At 38.2% G+C, this 21,457-nt stretch overlaps 1 protein-coding gene across 1 annotated transcript in view; it reads left to right on the forward strand.

Moving 5' to 3' along the window:
- Window positions 1-5,629: 5,629 nt before the first annotated feature.
- The window catches only part of HELB (DNA helicase B), a gene marked incomplete at its 5' end in the record, with an annotated part of 33,813 nt that continues 17,985 nt past the window's right edge, over window positions 5,630-21,457 (forward strand). The window contains 7 exons of the mRNA XM_079715193.1: window positions 5,630-5,819; window positions 7,244-7,651; window positions 8,544-8,713; window positions 11,279-12,157; window positions 14,453-14,630; window positions 16,057-16,198; window positions 18,819-18,973. Of these exons, the coding sequence (XP_079571319.1) occupies window positions 5,630-5,819; window positions 7,244-7,651; window positions 8,544-8,713; window positions 11,279-12,157; window positions 14,453-14,630; window positions 16,057-16,198; window positions 18,819-18,973 (2,122 nt within the window). The remainder of the gene's footprint in view (window positions 5,820-7,243; window positions 7,652-8,543; window positions 8,714-11,278; window positions 12,158-14,452; window positions 14,631-16,056; window positions 16,199-18,818; window positions 18,974-21,457) is intronic.

Genomic DNA, 21,457 nt, shown 5'->3' on the forward strand with positions numbered 1-21,457 from the left:
GAAAAGTAGGTCTAGAACTGTGCTGTCCAATATTATAGTCACCAGCCACGTGTGGCTGTTGAGCACTTGAAATGTGGCTTGTTCAAACTGAGTTGTGCTATAAGGGTAAAATACACATCAGATTTCAAAGATTTAGGATAAAGAGTGTGAAATATTTCATTAATGATTTTATATTGATTATCATGTTGAAATAATATTTTGGATATATTGGATTAAATAAAATGCATCATTAAAATTAATATCACCTGTTTCTTTTTTCATGTGGCTACCAGAAACTTTTACATTGCATATGTGCTTCACATTATATTTCCATTGGACAGTGCTTGTCTAGAACCTTGATTAAAATCAGGTTAAATATTTTTGGCAAGAATACTTCATAGCTGATCTTATGTAATCATAGTGCATCACAGCATGAGACACACATCAGTTTGTCCCATTATTAACGGCACTAAGTTTGATAACTTGATTAAGAGGAGACTGACAAGTGTCTCCACTGTAAAGGTCCACTTTCCCCTTCACAATTTATAATTTCTTATAGCCATGGGACCATCAGCTTCCCAGTGACTTTTCACTTAGTGGTTTTAGTATCCTTTGGTGATCCTCGCTTGAATTAGTTATTATACTGGGGATTGCAAAATGGTGTTTTGTATTTTAGAATTTCTTCTTAAATTTCTTTTATTTTTTATTTATTTTTTACTTTTTCAAAACAAACAACTTTTTATTCACGTATACTTGATTTACAATGTTGTGTTAGTTTTTGGTGTACAGCAAAGAGATTCAGTTATATACATATTCTTTTCCAAAGTCTTTTCCATTATAGGTTATTACAAGATATTGAATATAGTTCCCTGTGCCATACAGTAGGTCCTTGTTGTTTATCTATTTCATATAGAGTCATGTGTATATGTTAATCCCAAACTCCTAGTTTATTCCTCCCCCTCTCCTTTCCCCTTTGGTAACCATAAGTTTGTTTTCTATATCTGTGAGTCTATTTCTGTTTTGTAAATAAGTTCATTTGTATCATTTTTTTAAGATTCCATATATAAGTGATATATGATATTTGTCTTTCTCTATATGACTTACTTCACTTAGAATGATAATATCTAGGTCCATCCATGTTGCTGCAAATGACATTATTCCATTCTTTTTATGGGTGAGTAATATTCCATTGTATATATGTGCCACATCTTCATTATCCATTCACCTGTCGATGGACATTTAGGTTGCTTCCATGTCTTGGCTATTGTAAGTAGTGCTGCTACGAACATTGGGGTGCATGTATCCTTTCGAATTAGAATTTTTGTCTTTTCCGAATATATGCCCAGGAGTGGGATTGCTGGATCATATGGTAACTCTATTTTTAGTTTTTTAAGGAACCTCTGTACTACTCTCCATACTCTTATTTAATGTCAGTTAAATTCCTTAACTGACATTCTTTTCTTCCTTTCCTTAAAAAAATTTTTTTAGTGAGTATCACAATGGACACATCAGTTTTCATTTGCTCAGTGTGTTACAATCAAGTGCAGGCATTATTCTTTTTGTTACTCAAACCTCTCTAAATTTGGCTAGTGGGAGGCCCTTCAAGCTGGCTCCTGAATCCTTTTTATCATAACCCTATTAGCTTTTGAGTGCTTCCTTGCCTTCTGGTACAGGAAATCCTAGGGCCACCTTGTACTTTCCTGTCCCAGAGGTGGAATCAGCCCTTTCTTCTTTTTTAAAAAAAAATAATTTATTTATTTATTTATTTATTTTTGGCTGCATTGGGTCTTAGTTGCTGGGCGCAGGCTTTCTCTAGTTGCAGCGAGCAGGGGCTACTCTTCGTTGTGGTGCGTGGGGTTCTCATTGTGGTGGCTTTTCTTGTTGCGGAGCACGGGCTCTAGGCACGCGGGCTTCAGTAGTTGTGGCACATGGGCTTCAGTAGTTGTGGCACTTGGGCTTCGGTAGTTGTGGCTCGTGGGCTCTAGAGTGCAGGCTCAGTAGTTGTGGTGCACAGGCTTCGTTGCTCTGCGGCATGTGGGAACTTCCCGGACCAGGGCTTGAACCCATGTCTCCTGCATTGGCAGGTGGATTCTTAACCACTATGCCACCAGGGAAGCCCCAGCCATTTCTTAAGAAGCCTCCATTTCTTTTAATAAGAAATGGTATTCCAAAACCAAGATGAAGGTGGTAGATGTGATCAGAGTTACTGGGGTGATGTTATTTTCAGGCCCTTTCAGTAGACAGAGCTAAGATATATATTTTAAGAAATCACAAGCTCATATTGATATTTCCAGCTCAGGTATAATGCTATAAGAGTTTTTCTTAACTTCTTTTTTTTGCGGTACGTGGGCCTCTCACTGTTGTGGCCCCTCCCGTTGCGGAGCACAGGCTCCGGACGCACAGGCTCAGCCGCCATGGCTCACGGGCCTAGCCACTCCGTGGCATGTGGGATCTTCCCAGACCGGGGCACGAACCCGTGTCCCCTGCATCGGCAGGCGGACTCTCAACCACTGTGCCACCAGGGAAGCCCTCTTAACTTCTTTTATTCTATGTTTGTATTTCTCTTCATGTACATTAAAAACCTTCCTTTGATAAAACACAAAGACATTTACTTGTTTGCTTTATCCTACAATACACATTGTATTCAAATTACAATAACAATATTACAACTAACATTAACCATAGTGTGTGGTAAATTTTAAGATTACTTTGTAGATCTTTTGTCCTCAGAATATAACCTACTAAGGGTATATAGTCAGAGTAACTTAAAATATTTATTCAAAGTATTCAAAAGTAACGTGAAGTAATTATTTTCCCTGAGAGGTTATGTTATCCATTTGATAGATAGTTTCCTTTGTTTCTGTTTGTGTTCAATTTTAGGTTTTGATTTTGTTTCTTTATTTTTGAATATGTGAACTATTTTCATGGTTCAGAAGTCAAAACCATTATAAAAAGTTACCCAGAGATCTTGTTCCCATCTTTTTCTCTGTTATCCTGTTTCCACTATATCTGTAGGTAACATTTTCATTAAATTCTGGTTTATGTTCCCTGTGTTTGTTTGCTTGTTTTGTTTTTGCAGAAAGAAGCATATGCAAACACATAAAACTATTTTCATTGTTTTATGTCTTTTTTCTTATTTAACATAATATCCTGGAAGGTCTCCTTATCAGTTCAAAAAGGTATTCCTCTTTCTTTCTTTTATAAAATTGCTGAAGAATACGCCATTGTGTGGATGTACAATAGTTTATTCAATAGGTCTCTTACTGGTGCACATTTCTACTGTTTCCAATCCTTTGCTACTACAAAAGTTATACAGTGAATAACCTTATGCCTATGTTGTCTTATGTTTGTGGAAATGTACCTTCAAGAATCATATTTTTAGAAACATCCCAAGTGATTCTGATGCACAGCCAGGTTTGAGTATTGTTGCTTACTGTGTACTGTAAAGGTGGTATCCAGGAACCTAGAATTGTTAACATTTTAAAAAAGAGGAATCAACAGGTAAAGAAGCAAAGTCCTCATCATCCTGAATCCTAACCTACACTACCTAGTAGAATGCAATTGAGTTATATAAACAGAAGCTTAACATCTGGAGTCTTGTGCCTAAATCATCCTGTTGGTAACAAGGTTATCTTACGTATAAACGCATAAGTGACCCACATTTGGGCAGCAGATAGCTTTCAGTTTGGATGCATTGAGTCAGAGGGAGCCAAGGGGCATCCAGTCCTGGCATCTAATAGGCAGTTGTTTGCACAGGTTTGGAGATTAGATTGGGGTCATTAGCATGTAGGTGACAGAGTAGGTGAAAGGTGATTGAGGGAAGGATTACAGAGTGAGAAGGTGCTTAGGATGGAACCTGGGGAACACAAGTACTTAAGAGGCCAGTAGAAGAACCCAAAGAAACTATAAATGGCCAGAGAGGTTGGAGGAAAACCTGAGAAGACAAGTCACTAAAGCCTAGGAAGCAGAGTGTTCCAAGAAGAAAATAGTTATCTGTGTCAAATACTGTTGAGAGGTGAGGCAAGACAAAGGCAGAAAGGTATCCACTGCATTTAGTAACAAAGAGACCAGTGGTGAGACATTTGTCAGATCAGATTCCATGTTGTGGTGGAAACAGCAGCCATCCTGAGTCTTAAGGAAGGCGTTCCACCTCATACAGACTATCCTAGGAAACGCTGATGCAACAGAGAGTGTTTCTAAAAGCAACAAAAGTCAACATTTGTACCCAAAGGAAAAAAAATCAATTTTAGTAATTTCCCCCGTAAGTTTTTTAAAAAAGAACAAAAGAACTTTATTTTTTATTGAAGTATAGTTGATTTACAAAGTGTGTTAGTTTCAGGTCTATGGTCTCATAAATTAAACAAACAAACAAACAAAAAAACTTTGGTGGTGGTTGTTATTTATATTAGAATCTAGAATAAGATGCTTTTGGATTTAGCAAACAGTGTATGCTTATTTATTTTAGGTTTATTATTGAGTAATTTCATAATAAATAGTATCAAAATAGTAATGTAGTAATATATTTTATGGTGTTCCTCAAGAAGTACCATGACTTTCAAACACTATCCTCATCAAGTATGGGAACCATGGCTCCAGAATAACTTTTAAACCACTGTTCTCTTCTACTTGCTTTCCCTCACTCCTGTCTATACCCTGGGCTGTAACTAGACTTTTTTGCCCCACTGCGAGCAGGCAGCAGCCCAGCTTAAAGAAGTTTGGGAGGCCTGGGTGTACTCACAGAGCAAATGATAAAGAGGACTTTGAAAGTCATCTAATGTAGTGCTTTCCAAACCTGGCTGAGCATCAAAATCTACAACTTGGAACGTGGGTTGAAAAGAAGCCTGGGTCTCTGCCCTAGAACCGGATACAATGGGTATGGAATTGGGCCTAGAGATCTGTACCTTGAATAAAGTGCCTTTGATCATACAAATTCAACACCTGACGAAAACAGAGGCCCAAAGGAGTCACGACTAGGCGGGTCTCCTGATTGGAGATTCGCGGTTCTGCGCTTTGGGTGCTGGTCGAAGGGCATCTGGGTTTTCGTTTTGGAGGCATCGGGGAGGGCTTGCTTTTCCATGTTCTCTGGGTTCACTAGACTGCCGTTCCCTCGCGTTTCTCTCTATGCCGGAGTCGCAGTGGGTTAGCTGCTCTGCAAGTGCAGAGCTGCCGCTGCCCAATCAGCTGGTTTCCTCCGGGCACCTGGCGAAGCCTCAAGTCTGGCTGAGGGGAGGAGGCGGGAGAGAGCACCCCGCCCCCTCATCAGCTCTGCCCCTTGCCCGCCCCCGCTGAGCCTCGGCCCTCCCCACGCAATCCCGGTCCTCCGCTGGGAGCTTGGAGCGGAGCTTCGCCGCCGCCCCGCCCCTCCGCGCAAGCTAGCAGTCTGGGGAGTGGGAGCGTTTGCGAAAGCTGATGGTGTTTTTTTAGAAAATAAGTTTCAGATGTACAGCATTATAGTTCAACATCTGTATATACTAGAGCGTGATCACCACTACAGTCTAGTTGCGGTCAGTCACCAGTTAACCCACTTCATGCATTTCGCCCAACCCCCTGGAAGCTGACGGTCCTACAGTCGCGGAGCTGATTGGCTGATCTTGGGCGACTACGTAGTCCGGGTTTTCCGGAATTTGGGTTGAGCTGGGGAGAGTGGAATATGGCTTCTCTGAGTCAGCTCTTGCGCGAGCTACAGGGACCTTTGCTCCCACCCAAGGACCTGGTGGAGGAGGAAGATGATTATCTGAGGGACGACGCGGAGGAGGAGGAAGAAGACACGGTGTTTGTCGATGCCGAGGAGCTCTGCAGTGGGGGCGTAAAGGCGGGCAGCCTCCCTGGTCGGCTCCGTGGTGAGGAAGCAACTCGCCCCTGGGGATGGGTTTGGAGGATTAATGAACTGTTTCCCATTATGGCCTCGTCCCAAGTAAGGCGCCCCATCGCTGCTAATAGACTTCCTTTGGTATGGCCTAGCTGTTTCGTCCTGTTTAGGGTAAAATAAAAACAGCAACAACCACAAGAATAGCAGAGACTTGAGCAAATACTCTGTGTTAAGCTTGGGCGCCACGTGTATCTCATTTAATGATGACAACTTTTTCAGGTAGTTTCATAGTCGAGGAAACAATGGGTGTCCAGCCAGTATTCACACCCAGAATCAGGGCTTTTAACTATTTTCCTGTCTTTCCTGGAGTCGAGTATGTGGTTACTTTTCAGCTACTTAGACACATAAGAAACACACCAAGGCACTGTTGATTCATTAACCTTGTGTTAATAACCTTGTGATCTGTGTTTACCTTGTATAGTTTCCTGTCCTAAGAATTATACCTATTATGTGTACCTGGTGACTGATGTTTAAGAATGTTCAGACCACTGCTGTACTGTAGAATTTTCTCTGGTGATGGCATTGCTCTATATTTGCTCTGTCCAATCCAACAGCTGTTAGCCACATGTGGCTATTGAGAACTTGAAATGCAGCTAGTGCACCTGAGGAGTTGAATTTTAAATTTAAATTTTAATTAATTTAAATTTAAATAGTCACAGGTGAGTGGACAGTACAGGTTTAGACAGAAAATTTTTCAGTATTTGTGGAGGGTTTAGTCATTTATCCTGAAAGTGTTAGTGATTGGCTACCATCTTCCAAGCAAGGTGTTTGTTTTGTTTGGATACCTTGGAGAGATTAGATGATGAGGTTGCTGTCTTAATGGAACTTACCCTCTAATGAATTAAACAGACATTCTATAAATAATCACAGAAGTAACTATAATATCACTCAGTGCTTAGAAGGAATAGTAAGAAGTGCTATGAGAGGTTATGTTCATGAGATTCAGGGCTTTTGGAAGTGACGATTAAGCTGAGGTCTGTAGTAAATGAGGTCTGTAGTAAACAGTAAGGAAGAAATTATTTAAGGCAAGTGGAACAGCTTTTGCAAAGGCCCTGGGTAGGAGGGACCATGACATTTTTTAGAAACTGCTTGAAGGTCAGTATTGACTGAGATCAGAGTAGCAGAGAGAGGACTGCTTTTAGAAGAGGAACAACAGACTTTTGCCATGTACCATGCCTCCCTCCTGGAATACAAAAACAGATGAAACGTTGTCATGTTCTAGAGAGCTTACAGTGTAGTAGAGAGAGACAGATAAACAGGTAAGTGGAATACAGACACTGTAATAGACATCTATAGAGGGTACTGTCCAGGGATTAAAGAGAGCAGTGGATTTGACAAAACATTGGGAAAAGATTTTAAATTTATCCTAAATTAACTTTTTTTTTTTTTTTTAAGTTTCAATTTTTGATGAAAACACTCACCAGCAATGTGAAGTATTTGGACGTTTTCCATTAATGGGTTCTTGGTGGCGAGTGAAGGTACAGGTAAAGCCTGTAGGATCAAGGAGCTATCAAGTTCAAGGATTTCCTTCTTACTTTTTACAATCAGATATGTCAGCACCAAATCAGTTACACATCTGTTCCCTCTTTCTTAAAGACTGTAATGTCTCCAGTGAAAACAGAAATAAATTTTTAGCATGGGTAAATGCTGAATCAAGTTATAAAGACCTCAACTTTGAAAATCTTAGGGAAAAATTAAGAACTTACCAAAAGAACGTTGAAAGGAATACTCAAAAACAATCTACACAGAAAACACAAGAGTCACCATCAGATTATGAGATACTGCTTCCTCTGGAAAACACAAGTAAGTGATTTTATCATTGAGTTTTAGTGTAATTGAGATACTGGATGACTGGTGTGTTTAAAATATTGCCAGTACAGTATTGATATCTTGGTATAGTATTCTTTTTTTAAATTGGTTTGATGTAGTGTGTTTGTATTGCTTTTGGAGTATGTCATTGACATTGCAGGTTCCTCATCTGTAATGTGAAGAGATTGGGTGAGATGATCTTTAAACACCTTTCAGTTCCTTTCCTGCTCTAAAAGTGTGATTCTAGGTCTCTCTCTAACTTTTGTGTCCTAGGATTACCTTGAGTCATTAAGAAGAAATTCAGTTATCAATTATTCTATTTCAGAAGGCAGAGAAGAAAGGCAAGAAAATGAGCAATCCATTTTGGAAAGATTTCAGTTCAAAATAGTTTAAAATAACTTTTAAATATGGTTTGTTATCTGGACATTCATATATATGGAATATTTCATTTCTTAATTTTATCAAGTAAATTTGGCAGTACATCATTGAATGATTTCAATGATGAAAGCATCATGATTACAGTAAGAAGAATGACTATAAGATTAATATGTAAATGATTTTTAATGCTTAGCTTTAAATTTATATATTATTGAGTCAGAAATTTTATTCTGATTCTACTGCAAGCAGAAGGAAACAAAAGGCTAAGAGGTAGCTATCTAAGCATTTGAAGAACATAAATTTTGGTGTTAAACACAATGAAAACCATCTTGATACAAAAGCAAGTGTTATAATACAATCAATTTTCTTGCTGGTCACAGTAAATTTATTACTCTCTCTTTGATTTGGATTTCTTAAACTGGTTGTGCTAAATGGGAAAGTCCATCAAATCAGTTGTTCTATGAGCTCATTTGTATGTTTTTATTTGTTCTTTTCTGATATCCTGTAGTTCCATTTATAACTGTGATGAGAGCTTTGCAGTTCCCAAAAATAATGGAATTCCTTCCAGTGCTTCTGCCCCGACACTTTAAACGGCTCATAAGCTCAGATTCTACAGAGGTGTTGGAAGAGACAGAAGAGATTTTAGGTACACAGCCATGGAAACTTGGATTTCGTAAAGTAAGAAAGACATTTGCTTAGCATTTTGTAATCTTATACAAGGGAGGATGTCTCAAGCTTGACAGTTTTTTGCATCTCTTTCAAGGGAAAGAAATTTGTATGGCTTCAGTGTTGATTTATTTTCCTTGCAGTGTTGCAACTAAATATAAACTTCTTCTACCTGTAGCTCTTATGCAATAAATTTACAAAGGAAAACAAAATAACAAAATAAATGACATTCAAATTATCAATACTTCAGTTACATAATTTAATTTCATATGACATTTTTTGTAACTAAATTGCCATTGCACCTTGAGTATAGATCTCATCGAAGACAAGTTCTTATGAGTTTGGCAAGTCCATTCTGCTGTGCTATGCAATTCCTCACTTTCCTATTTGAACTTTCGAAGACCTTCATTATTCATATGGTATATGATGATGCCATTTGATTTTTTTTCTTTGGCACAATAATATTATTTACAATTTCTTTGGCACTTTTGTTTTTCTTATTAGAGACCAGGAGTAGTAAAGTGGCACTGTGAAGCTCCAGAGATGTTGAAAACCAAATGTCGCACTTAAATCTTGGCAGTACTTGGTTATAGATGGTTTTCCAAATGAAAATACAATTTAAAAATTCTGAGATAATTGGTGGGATCCCCAAGAATGTTTACAGATCCCACTCCCCTGCCCCCGATTTGAGAAATACTGGAATAATGAATTTGTTCCCTCTATAAAATGACTATGATTTCAATATGCTTGGAAAAATGAGATTCTGGAACATTAGATTATTATATATATTTATTCAGTAGGAAAGAGAAGCAGAGTAATGAACCTTCTGGGACTCAAGTGGGACTTAAGTTCCCTTTTCAGCATGTAAACCACCACCCAGAATAAAGACTTTTACTGAGGTTTTGTATTCATTTGCTAGGGCTGCTGTAACAAACAGCATAGACTGGGTGCCTTAAACCACAGACATTTATTTTCTCACAGTTCTGGAGGCTATAAATCCAAAGTCAAGGTGCCAGCAGGGTTGGTTTCTTCTGAGGCCTCTCTCCTTAGCTTATGGATGACTGTCTTCTTCCTGTGTCTTCACATGGTCTTCCCTCTGTGATTGTCTGGGTCCTAAAATCTTCTTATGACATCAGTCATATTGGATTAGGGCCCACCCCAGGCATCTCATTTTGACTTAATTACCTCCTTAAAGACCCTGTCTCCAAATATGGTCACATTCTGGGGTACGGGGTGTTAGGATTTCAACATACGAATTTTGGGGGGGACACATTTCAGCCCATAAAATATATGGAGGGCTCCAGGGGTGATGTCTCCATGGGGAAAAAAAAATGGAGCTGGTAGACGACCTACTTAGTGGATCATGGTGAAGGAAGTTCTGTACCTTTTCAGTAGAGTTTGGGCAGAATTGTTGATAGGCACATGGAAAACTAAACAAGCCAAGAAAATGAGGCAGTCAGTAACTTCACAATATACACAAGAGTTCAACACAAAGTTAATGTAATCACAGCATATCATGTCACAGCCGTGAATCCTGTTTACACTGATTTAACTAAAATCAGTTTTCAAAATGTATACTGTTAACTTTTCTCAAAGATGGGAGGAAGAGGGCTTCCCTGGTGGTGCAGTGGTTGAGAGTCCACCTGCCGATGCAGGGGACACGGGTTCGTGCCCCGGTCCGGGAAGATCCCACATGCTGCGGAGCGGCTGGACCCGTGAGCCATGGCCGCTGGGCCTGCGCGTCCGCAGCCTGTGCTCTGCAACAGGAGAGGCCACAACAGTGAGAGGCCCGTGTACTGCAAAAAAGAAAAAAAAAAAAGGAGGAAGAGAAGCATGTGTGGAAGTGACAGTACAAAGGGAGCAAACTTCCATGAAGAAAGACTTTCCATAGTAAGGAGTTAACTCTAATTACCTAAATTTTTTTTAAGAAATTAAAGAATAGTATAAACAATACGTAGAAATGTGGAGATAAATTCTGGAAGAAATAACTGAAAATGTTGAGGGTGTTGCCTTTAGAAGGCATGGAAAGCGTAAGTCAGAGGATTCCTGTTTTTTGTGATAAGTCTCAGTGTTATTTGACTTTTAAAACTGTATGTGGGGCTTCCCTGGTGGCGCAGTGGTTGAGAGTCCGCCTGCCGATGCAGGGGACACGGGTTCGTGCCCCGGTCTGGGAGGATCCCACATGCCGCGGAGCGGCTGGGCCCGTGAGCCATGGCCGCTGAGCCTGCGCGTCCGGAGCCTGTGCTCCGCAGCGGGAGAGGCCACAACAGTGAGAGGCCCGCGTACCACAAAAAAAAAAAAAAAACTGTATGTGTATTGCTTTGAAAAAACATAATTTTAATTATGAAATTATATAGATCTCTAATCACAGTACAGTTAATTAAAAAAAATTAGTGATGTATTAGGTACATAGTTTTTTTTCCCCAAATTTTGTTGAAACACATGTCTTCTGGGACTTAAAAAATTATTAATAAACACCATAGTTTTCACTGTAATTCTCATAATAGTCATCAAATAGTCAATTATAAAAATATTTATAATTTTTATAAAGCAAACTTGAATTTACTTTTCTTAAAGATAACCTACAGACAGTTGAAACTTCTGCGATGTGAGGCAAGTTGGACATCGTTTTGTCAGTGCAGGTCTCTTCTCCAGTTGATGACTGATTTGGAGAAGAATGCATTAGTAATATATTCTGAACTGAAGCGGATGTGTAGAGAGCAAGGGCACACGTGTGTTGAAGAAGCTGACTTAACTTGTAAATTGTCAGACCGCATGTCTTTTCATGATGCTTGGCAGTCTCTGAAGTTCTTGAAGGATATCGGTGTGGTGACGTATGAGAAGGGCTGTGTCTTTCTTTATGACCTTTACCAGGCTGAAAGAGGCATTGCCTCTTCAATCTGTGACCTGATGACAAGGTCGCCATGGCGATTACATGTTGATGTTAAAAAGGTGCTTGCGTCTGTTCACACCACAAGACCTGAGAATTCAGGAAGTGATGATACGCTGAATAAAAGTAAACCTGATGAAACAAGATTAGAAGATCCTGTGGATATTTGGGACATGCAGGACAGCGGTGACCTTATTTGGGATAATGGTGAAAATGAAGTTAAGGCAGAAATAAGTGAAGTCCAACTGGATCAGGATCAGGTGGCTGCTTTGGACATGATTTGCTCCAATGCTGTGACAGTCATAAGTGGGAAAGGTGGTAGTGGGAAGACCACAATTGTTAGCCAGCTTTTTAAGCATATAGAGCTGTTGGAAGAAAGAGAAGTGAAAAAAGCTTGTGAAGATTTTGAACAAGACCAGAATGTACCAGAAGAATGGATTACCTTCACTGAGCAAAGTCAGCCGAAGCCGGGCAAGGCTATAGAAGTTTTACTTACAGCACCTACAGGGAAAGCAGCTGGCTTACTGAGACAGAAAACTGGTTTCAACGCTTATACACTATGTCAGGTAAAGCCTTTTACATTTTTTCTCTACCTAAAACATTTGCCTTAAACACGGGCTTAATGTAATGAGTTTATTTTTCATTTCTTCCTGACAGCAATCAGTAGGCATTTATTGAATGTCTTCTAGATTCTTGCCTTGTGGTAGCTAATCACTTAGATCAGTGCCATTCAAAACAGCCAGTCTATAAACTGTTACTATTTGCAGTGAGATAGGAGCTTGTGCCAGAAAGTAGATCAGTGTACTGCTTCCTTCATTGAGAAAGTCTTATTATGGAAAAAAAAAAAAAAGGTCAGGTAAACTAAAGTGTATGCTTAATGCTGTAGTTAGTTTAGATTCTGGCACATGCCCTGTTTCTCAATGGGACTGGTTTCAAACATGAGTCCACATTTTGTAGAATGAAAGCTCCGTCAAAGTGAGGACTTGGATCATCTGGTTTAGTGCTTTATCTCCTTTGCCTACAGTGCCTGGCAAATAGTAGTTGCATAATAAAAATTTCAAATGAATTAAGATGCTTGGAAAAATTAGCTTTGGCTATAGTTAAGAGTCATGAAGTTTTAAACTTGTAAAGAGTTGGAGAGTTTCCTTTAGCCCTGATCTGCCATTTTATAGATCAAGGAACTTAGTCGTTGGAAGATTTCTGAAGGAAATAATAATTGAATTGGAGTCTAATGGACAAGGAAGCTCAGGTAAGGAGAAGCACATTTTATTTAAGGGAAAGGCCTTCCCAGAGGCATTGAGGTGAATGATCAAGTGCATATAGAGGGTTTTGAGGGGACTGCGTTGATTGGAATGAAGTCTGTGTATTGTAAGATAATGGAAATTACACTTGGTTTAGACTGGGAATTTGAGCTTTAAAGTTTGTAAAGTATTTTGCCGTTTCATTAAATCCTTGACAAACGAGTGAAGTGGGTAAGTGATGTTATCTGCATTTTACAGGAGAGCCGTTTAAAATTTGGGTGTGTTAAACAATTGGCCCCAAACCTTAACTGAGTGCAGAGCTAGCACTGGGATTCACATTTCTGACCTCCCAGCTTGCTTCTCTTTCCAAGGTGCCATGATCCCCTCATTTACTACGGACCTTGTATACCAAACAAAGAAGCTTGGACTTGATTTACTGGGGAACCATTTAGGTTCCTAAGCAAGAGAGTGAAATGAAGAAAGCAGTTCTAGGGAAGGCTACCTAGAATCATAGACCCACGAGCCACCTCAGAAATTGCTTTTGCATTACTTTTATTTGTCACATGAGTGGGCATGATCCTAGAGCAGTTCATTGTAGCTCATTGGTGGAAGAGTCTTCTGCTCAGTTTATGATTTTTTCCATTACACCTTCACTTCTGTTTAGTCTGAAGGATTGAATTAGAAAAGGAGAGGCCAGAGGGGGATCATTACTAAATTTCATCTTATGTTCCAACTCTGATCAATTGGTAGTATCTTAATATCGGGTTGGGATGCTGGGAGGACATTTCTGAAGCCATGTTTAGGCTCAGGAAAGAGTGTAAGGGCACAGGAGAGGCATTGAGGTGGCACTTATGCCACTTATTTATCATCCTTGGGCTAGGGATGCCAGGTTTAGCAGATAAAAATGCAAATAATTTTTTAGTGTAAGTGAGCATATATAGATATATGCATACAACATAGAAACATTTGTGGAATGGTTTACAACAAAATATCTAACATTCTCTGGTTGTAATTTTACAAAAAAATTTTTCCCTCTTCTGTATTTTTTTAAATAGTAAATATTATTACCCCTGTAATAAATAGTTTTTTTAGTTGTCTTGGTGGTGGTTTTTTCAATGTTGGGGAAGTAAGGGAGTTTAGAGTACTAGGAGAAAAAGTAGTATTTTCATAGTTAGTTTGGGCAGGCGCCCCCTAATTTCCAGAATGGAGTATTATAGTTGGGAGAAGAGTGGGGCTTAAGTGTTTGGGCCATCTCAGAAGGCCAAGAGAAGGTTTATTTGGGGGTAGAAAACAGTAGGGAGTTCTGTCTGGTCAAGAGTGATAAGAGAACAGTTGGGATTCTTGCAGTGGAATGGTGCTGTGTGAGAAGCTTGTTAAACACACCAAGTACTCCCTAGGAAGCAATGTTTTGAACTATTTCATCTGTCTTTTCTGGGATTCATCCTATAACTTTTGTGTTCTCTACTTTAGTCTGTTTCCCTGTGTTACTCTATGTACATCCTCCCTGTCCCTTCCCCATTTGAGAGTTTTGTTTTAAAAGAATATGTTGTTAAAAAAAATTTTTTTTTTTTTTGGTAAATGTTATAACCTGAATTTAAAAATGCCATACTTTGCTTGTAGGTCAATTATAGCTTCTACTTATGGGAGAAAAAAACAATGACCAAGAACATGCCATGGAAATTTTCTTCGGTTAGAGTTCTGGTTGTGGATGAAGGGAGTTTGGTATCTGTTGGAATCTTTAAATCAGTTTTAAATTTACTGTGTGAGCACTCCCAACTTTCTAAGCTTATTATTCTTGGTAAGTTAAAATATTGTTGGAATCCTAATTGTTTGGTTCAAATTATTATGGTTAGTAGGTTCTTTATACCATTTCACTGTTTTAATATCCATATCCTACAGGCGGGAAGCCATTTCTCAGACCCCACTCTGATTTCAGTGTGACCAGTCTCTTTATCAGCTTGGGTGGCTCTTTGTTTTGGCCAGGATATCAGCAAGCTAGGTTGTGAATGAAATAGAGTTGTGAGGAGTTACTGTAATTACCTAAATGATGACTATTAAAATAGTAAAATTCTCACAGACTCAGAGTAAATCAGGATGTAGATCATTTGGAAGTAATAGAAGGTCTGAATTATAGACCACTTAAAAATAATTTTATGATTTTAAGCTAATAATTCACATTAGACCTCACCAGCCTCGTAAGTCCTTTCCAATTCCAGTGAGATTCAGTTTGATGCTTTTAGGTAGTACCGATGTGTAGACCCTGTTTTTTAATGGAGGAAAAAATAGAATTGCAATGAGAGAATCAATGTATTTATAAATGACTGTTTTAGGTATTTGAGGATATTGTGTAAGCAGTTGATTTTATTAATAGCTTAAGCATTCTCTCAGTTTCCACCCAGAAAATAGTTTCTCTTTTCTCTAAGGTTTGCTTGTTTGTTTAAAGTAAAAAGATTTTTAATAGAGCAAAATGTTATCATTACATTACTGGAATTTATTATCAAATGCACTGGGTTTGTTTATTTTGCATTTTGTATGTTAAGTTTATTTATTTGAGGCCATAGATTTTTCCATGTTTAGTAAGACATTGAGCAAGATTGAGTAAGTGACTAAATTCTAGATATCTAAGGCCTGTTTTTTTCTTTACCTGTTGGTGAAAATATATGCCCCAACAGTTTGCCTGTGTTTATAGATACGAAAAAAGTTCAATTCATGTTTTACCCTACTGTGTTATCACTATTTTTTCTATCTTATATTGTTTAATTGGAATGGGTTTTTTTTGTTGTTGTTGTTTTTGTGGGGTTTTTTTTTTTTTTTTTTTTTTGCGGTATGCGGGCCTCTCACTGTTGTGGCCTCTTCCGTGCGGAGCACAGGCTCCGGACGCGCAGGCTCAGCGGCCATGGCTCACGGGCCTAGCCGCTCCGCGGCATGTGGGATCTTCCCGGACCTGGGTTATGAACCCATGTCCCCTGCATCGGCAGGCGGACTCTCAACCTCTGCGCCACCAGGGAAGCCCAATTGGAATAGTTTTTGTTGTTATTGTTGTTGTTGAATATTTTTGAAGACTTAATGTTCTTAAGTAATTTTAAACGAAGATTTTTTTCATTTTTCCTCAGAGTAAGTCTTTATAATTATAGCATATATCAGTAGGGAGAAATAAAAATAATTTCTAAATTTCGAGATCCCAGTTACATAAAACCTACTCTATGTATTTTTCCCCCTTTTAGGTGATATTAGACAGTTACCCAGTATTGAACCTGGTAACTTGCTGAAAGATCTTTTTGAGACTCTCAAGTCAAGAAATTGTGCTATTGAACTAAAGACAAACCATAGAGCAGAATCTGAACTAATTGTGGACAATGCTACAAGGTATAATATAACTAAAATTTTGCATTTTCTCTCTGTCGTATCAGAAATAAAGGTAAAAAAAAAAATTAGCTTTTGAATTAGGATGATTCAGTGCAGTATGTTTACTATGCTCTTTTAGCAAACCTTTTCTGTCCTTCATGTATATGTATACCTTTTGTCCCACAGTTAGAAAAGCAAAGTATTTTTCATTATTGATCCAAGATAAATTAGTGTTGAAATTTAAGTATAAATGTGTTTTCCTGATTTTAAAAGTATATATGTGAAATAAAGTTGCATCAGGCTTAGAGACCAGAATAAACCCAAGGGGAACAGAGACTCGGAAATGAATTCATTAGAGTTCAAGGGTGACTTGGGGAAGACATTTCCTGTAATTTTTATAAGGGGAGCCTAAAGCAAAAAAAAAGAAAAAGAAAAAGGTAAAGAAAAAGGTATTTTACTCCTTGATGAATCCTGGTGGCACCTGTGGCATATTACTCTCCTTAAAGTAGGAAAGAATCCTTCTCTTTCCTTAATCTTTGCATAAGCCTCTAGAGTAATCCTCTGTAATAGATGTGATGGGACCACAGAATATTAAGAGACTTTTTATTCATTGGGCCAAAATTTATCTTTGTTTTTGACTCTCTTTTACCAGGTGCTGTTTTTGTTTGTTGGTTGGTTTTAGGTTTCATTTTCCCTTTATTGGCTGTAGTGCATGCTTTATTTCTGTATCTGCATGGAATTACTTTGGTTCTACCTTATCATTATCCATTATTTTGGGAATTATAGGGATCAGGGGGCAATCAGCTGAGTGGCAGAGGATTATAGTTGATTTGAATAAAAATTTAGCACAGGTCCTGAACTGTTGCTAAGATCACGAATTTAGCCTGAAACTTCATTGCCTTAGCTCTTCTTTGTACAGCATTTTGTGTGTGTCTGTCCTCCTGCCATTGCACCTGCTATGTATCCATCTGGGGCTTAGGACCTGGAACTAGATTTTTGACTATACTTGAGAACAAAAAATGACTTACTAGATAGCGCAGAATTACATTGAAAGGTAGATTTTGCTCAAAGAAGTGCTTTCTTTACGATGATTTGTTTTCTGTCGGAAGAGTTCTTATTTCTTTAATGATGGATAAAAAACTTATTAGCTTATGTGGAGGTCTTTGCAGTAGCTATCGGGCTCAGATATTCAGCAGGACAGGGTATTGTATTAGACTACAAGATGCTGTTTTTGTTGCTTAAACATTTTCTTGGTTGGATGTCAGCAGAAACTAGAATATTCAAAGCCTGCTATCTCCCTGCCCCATCTACCCTGGAAAAGATAGTGGGGGTAGAGGCAGAATGGACAGGAATAGGGTAGATGATATAGGTTCATACTGGGACATTAAGAAAAATACTGCAGTTGGAAGTGTAGCTATAACTCTTCTATAACTCTTACCTATAACTTCTGCTCCTACCTAAAGTCCACTGCAGTTTTGGAATGTTGGTAGATGATGGGTCATTTTAAAGTCTAGAAATCTTGGAAGAATCTAAAGCACATTAGGCTTCTTAGAACTCAATTTTATCTGAAATTTAGGAATTCCTTTTAGTAACCCTTTCGATATCTTTTGGGCTGAGCTGTGCTCCTTTCATTATTCTTGGTCATCATCACCAAGTGTTCAATGACAGAAGGATCCCAGTGATACCACGGAAAAGCTTCTAGAGATAGAAGTATGTTACATGTCCTGGGTCAGAAGCAAAACAGGAAATCCATGGTGTTTCTCAGTACCTCACATTAAATCTGGGATAGTTCCAGCAGGGACAGGCTTCTTCCCTCTTTCTCCTTTCCTCCCTTCCGACCCTGTTGGGAAGGATTGAAAGATGACACAGTAGGGTACACTACCTTTGATAGCTAGGCTGCTGTTAGATCTTTACAGGGTGTCAGTTTTCTTCCACATAACCAAGGAGGGACTCTAGTATGCCAAGGCCCCTGGCATTTACTGTGCTTTCTGATATGACTTGCTAGTCTTGGGGAATACAAGAACAAAAGAAGGATGAGGAGGGAACAGAAACAAAGAGAAGATGTGGATACTTGGTTCAGCTGGGAAGATGAGACCATATATATGATATATACAGCAGAAAGGAGAAAAGAAAGAGTATGATGTAAATGTATGGAAAAGGCCCCGAAGAGTTTAAATTAATTTAAATAGAAAGGAATATGGAGCCCAGTGGGCCCAAATTTCCCTCCTAGCTCCCCTGCTTTTTACCTCTGTGATCTTGGACAACCCCACTGTAGTTAACTAAGCCTCATGTTGCTCATCTGTGAAAGGAGGATAATACCTACTTGGTATGGTTCTTTAGCGGTCTGTAGAAAAGTAGGTCAAGTTCTCAGAATGTTGCTTAGTAAATTCCATGACAGTTTTTTCTAATGCTTTTAATGTGCTAGGGGTAGGGGACTGATGGATAAAAGTAACATTATGGTCTTGTTAAGTGTATTTTGAAACTCATTTACTATTTATAATGCATATATGGGTGGCCCTTTTACCCTATTTATGACCTATTCACAGATATGAATTATTGTAAGGACATTATCTCTGCTCATATGTGAAGGTACAGTTTTGGATACTAATGCTCTTGGTGTATTATTTTACCTTTATTTAAGAATCTCAAGACGCCAGTTTCCAACGTTTGACGCAGAGCTGAATATCTCTGATGATCCAACATTCCCTGTCTCAATACAAGATAAATCATTTATTTTTGTTAGACTCCCAGAAGAAGATGCCAGTTCTCAGTTCTCAAAAAGTAATCATCACTCTTGTAAGTATAAACTTTTATGTTATATAGGGTTAAATATTTCAGTTTTGTAATATAGTTATTAAATGACTAGTTATAATTTTATTTGATGGTAAAGATAAATATTGCTAGTAAAACGTTAGGCAATAAATAAATAAATAAATAAACGAATTTATTAATCATCAAAAGCAGATTACTTTAGAATTTTGTAAAGAATAAGCTCTTGACACATGCATACTAAGGACTTAGTAAATATTTGTTGAGTAAATAAGTGGATGTAGGTGATTAGTTTAAAATAAAGCAAAGCCCTAAGTAATCCAGGTTCATTCAGGAGAAAGCATGTCTTAATGAATGAAGCTTTTCTTTTACAGCAAATACTGTAAAAGTACAGTATTTACTGTAAAAGTACAGTATTTGCTGTAAAAGTAAATACTACATTTGTTGTTTTGAGTATATTTGTGAAACAAAAGTAATGGCTGTCAAACTCTTGCCAAGCTGAGTTCCTAATAGTTCTGTTTCTAGTAAAGTGGACAAGCATCACTTCTAATTGTGGGTGTTAGGATGACAGCATGGCTGGGTTGAGGAAGTGCACGGTATAGGGAATCTTCTGCCTTATGTGTATGACCCATGTCACATCACTCTACTATTTGTAAAATGGGAGTCATAGTGACAGTGCCTGGGGGACAGTTGTGAAGGTTGAGGGTGTTCATAGGTTTTGAGGAGCTATATGAATGTTAGTTTTTTGTGAATAATAGGTATTAAATTATCTACTCCAAATGAATTTATTTAAATTGAATTTATTTATTTATTTAAATAATTTGATCTTTATATTAGAAACTTAACTTAGCAAGCTTTTTTAAATAGTGTAGTGGTTTACTCAAAATTGAATTAGTGAACATTTAAATGATTTTTATTGAGGATTTATTGTAGTTGCCACAGTTCTTCAAGGTATATCCTTCCTCCTTAGCAGCTTTCACTCTGCATGTGAAATTAATTGACATTCGACTTTATCTGTAAGCCTTTCCTCCTTTGTGTGTCCCCATCTCAGTTCCTTTGGGTTAGTGTTCGTTCACATGTTACATTATTCTTTTTTTAAATGAGCTCATGTAATTATAGGATTCTATAAATGTCTTTTTGGCTTTTTAAAATTATTATTATAGAAATCATTTATATTCCTTAACAAAAGTCAAGTGATACAGAAGTGTTTGAAGTAAAACTTAATATTTCCTTTAATCATCCCCTGTCCTCTTCCCCTGAATCAACCCCATAAAGGTCACATCTATAGGAAGAGCTTGGAGTTCCTCTTTTTAAACTACAGGAAGAGCTTGGAGTTTCTCTTTTTAAACCATATTATATCCATACACAGACATATATTAGTTTTACATAATTTGGTTTATAAGCTGTGTATTGTTTTTTGACTTGTTTTTTATTACACATGTTGTGAGTAATTTATAGATAATGTTTATTCTCTTCACAGCTTACTTAGTTCATAGTAGGTATTAGTACAGATGAAGAAAATGAGACTAAGATGGTTAAGAAACTGGCTTTCTTTGCCACTCCATTTAGATCTACCTAAAATATGTTTAGTTTTATTTCTGGCACCCATTCTTTACATTAATGAGAATGTACTTAAAAAAAAAGTTGTTTCAGAATGGTAGTGGAGCTTAGCTGGAGCTGTTTTCTATCTTAATTACAAACGTCAGCTGGAAAATGAGCCTCTTCTTTAAGAGAATTGAATATATTACTCCTTAGAGAGGCATATAGTATTTTTCGTTAATAATTATTATTCCTTAATACTTAAGTAATAAGTATTTCTTAATAAATTACTCAGGTATTCCCATTATTGCAAGGTACAAAGGCCTAAGACAGGCTTCGTAGCTGGGCTAGAATTCCAGAGATGTTAAAATATGAGGAAAAAAATGCGTATATTAGAAGCAATGAAGTACAGCATACGTATTGATCTGGGAGATGTAGAGAGAGTGAACAAAGCAAGGAGCAGATCAGCGTGATCCTGTACGTGTGGCAGAAACCAGTGTTTTGTGAGACCTTTGGCAAGCGGGGCTTGGCTGGCGGTGAGCTGAGCCTTGGACATTTTTTAATGATAATCCTTCCTTCATCTGAAAAATGAAGGGCTCAGCGAGCAACTGATTCAGTCTTCCTAGAGCAGGGATCACAAGGCCTGGGCTTTTTCATTCCCTTGTGATTTATCTGCTACGAGGGAAAGACCCAAAAGCCTGGAATGTTTTTACCCCAATTTTTATTTCTTCTGCCTCTCCTGAGAAATGTTCCCCGATTTGTAACATTACTGAGAGAGGTTAGAGGAAGCCTGCTTCTCAGTGCTCTGCGAAGGACAAGCTGTAAGGGGACATTATCACTGTCAACGATCTGAGCTCTAAAAGAGGGAGGCTGGTCCCCCTACCCCACTGGAAAATTTCTTTTACTTCCGAGAGCCTCAGTTTCACGGTCGTAACAAGGATGTAATCAGTGGTGCTAGTTAAACTATTTAAT

This window comes from Hyperoodon ampullatus, assembly GCF_949752795.1.
Source record: "Hyperoodon ampullatus genome assembly, chromosome: 11".
Taxonomy (NCBI): Eukaryota; Metazoa; Chordata; class Mammalia; order Artiodactyla; family Ziphiidae; genus Hyperoodon; species Hyperoodon ampullatus.